The sequence below is a fragment of the Phytophthora parasitica genome (genome assembly GCF_000247585.1).
Source record: "Phytophthora parasitica INRA-310 unplaced genomic scaffold supercont2.128, whole genome shotgun sequence".
In the NCBI taxonomy this organism is placed as follows: domain Eukaryota; phylum Oomycota; class Peronosporomycetes; order Peronosporales; family Peronosporaceae; genus Phytophthora; species Phytophthora nicotianae.
This window is the reverse complement of record NW_008649114.1, coordinates 57,523-58,818: the sequence shown is the minus strand read 5'-3', so window position 1 is coordinate 58,818 and position 1,296 is coordinate 57,523. Positions and strand designations below refer to the sequence as shown.

General features: G+C 48.5%; 1 protein-coding gene across 1 annotated transcript; it reads left to right on the top strand.

Moving 5' to 3' along the window:
* Positions 1-424: 424 nt before the first annotated feature.
* PPTG_19504 (hypothetical protein) lies at positions 425-1,206 on the top strand (the record flags this gene model as incomplete). Its single annotated transcript, XM_008917973.1, has 2 exons — positions 425-1,086; positions 1,170-1,206. Exons 1-2 carry the CDS (start codon positions 599-601, stop codon positions 1,204-1,206), a joined length of 525 nt encoding a protein of 174 aa, XP_008916221.1. The 5' UTR covers positions 425-598.
* Positions 1,207-1,296: the final 90 nt, after the last annotated feature.

Below are 1,296 nucleotides of genomic sequence, written 5' to 3'. Positions count from 1 at the left end.
CTTGTGTCCATGAACGGTTCGTGGGTCTCAGCATCAAGCAGCTGGACCCACATCGACTTCGTTTGTGCATGTTTATTAATTTGTGGAGTGAGAGGAGAAGGTTTTCTGTGCATATGTGTGTCGAATGTCAGCAGTTGAAAACAATAGACTCTAATAATTTTTCACAAGGTTAAACCCGTTTCATGAGCTGGGTCGATTGTAGCCATTTCACACCCAAGTCTGATATGATTGGCTCGAAGCCGACGGAGTGCCACCAATCAGCATCAAGAATGAGAATTCTTCATCTGGTTATCCATAATCCTTTCAGCAGAGCAACGAAAACAAAATAATGGAGACTTGTGCCCTCGCCCCGAGCTTAATACTCACAGCCGTGACGGTGGTTTGTCGTTCCTACCCGTTAATTGAAGTCTTGAGCCACGTCGTACTAAATCTCGACGCGTATCTAGACCCGTCCATCACTTGGTCCATCCCAGACGCTTGCAGATTCGATTCTCTGCGCCTCCTCGACCGAATCGCTGTACGGATCGATACTAACGAGAAAAATCTCAATAAAGAGGGAAATTTACAACGGGAATTCCAGATTAGTGTCTTGAGAGCGATGCAACTGGGGTATGTGGAGGTAGTACAGTGGTTAGTTCGACGATATCCCGAAGGTCAAGTACCGTCGAATGCTGTTGCTGAGGCTGCCAAGAACGGCCATTTATTGGTCCTGCAATGGCTGTTTAACCACCACGACTACGTGTATTGGGGAGGAGACGAGATGTATTACGCCGTGGCGAACAATCATCTGGATGTAGCCATGTTCTTGCATGAACACACAGCTCCTCCTCCCGACGACATGTTCCTGATTGACGAAGCTGCTCGTCACGGAGATCTCGAGATGATGCAATGGCTACATAGTGAACGTGGAGACCATTTGACGTACGAAGGCGTGATGCGAGCTGTGGATCATGGATTCTTGGTTGCGGTCAAGTGGATGATGGATACATTCCCAGACTCTGTGGTGATCAAAGATATTCGCATGGACAACGCAGCAGCGAATGGCCATTTAGAGATGATCAAATGGCTACATCAGCACCAAGCATGGTGCACTAAACAAGCCATGAACCGAGCGGCGGGCAATGGGCATTTAGAAATAGTGCAGTTTCTAAATGAGCACCGCTCGGAAGGCTGCACGACCGACGCGATGGACTTGGCAGCAAGTAATGGACACTTGGACATGGTGAAATGGCTACATGAGAATCGCCCTGAAGGATGCACGCCGTTTGCCATGGATTCTGCGGCGAAGAATGGACT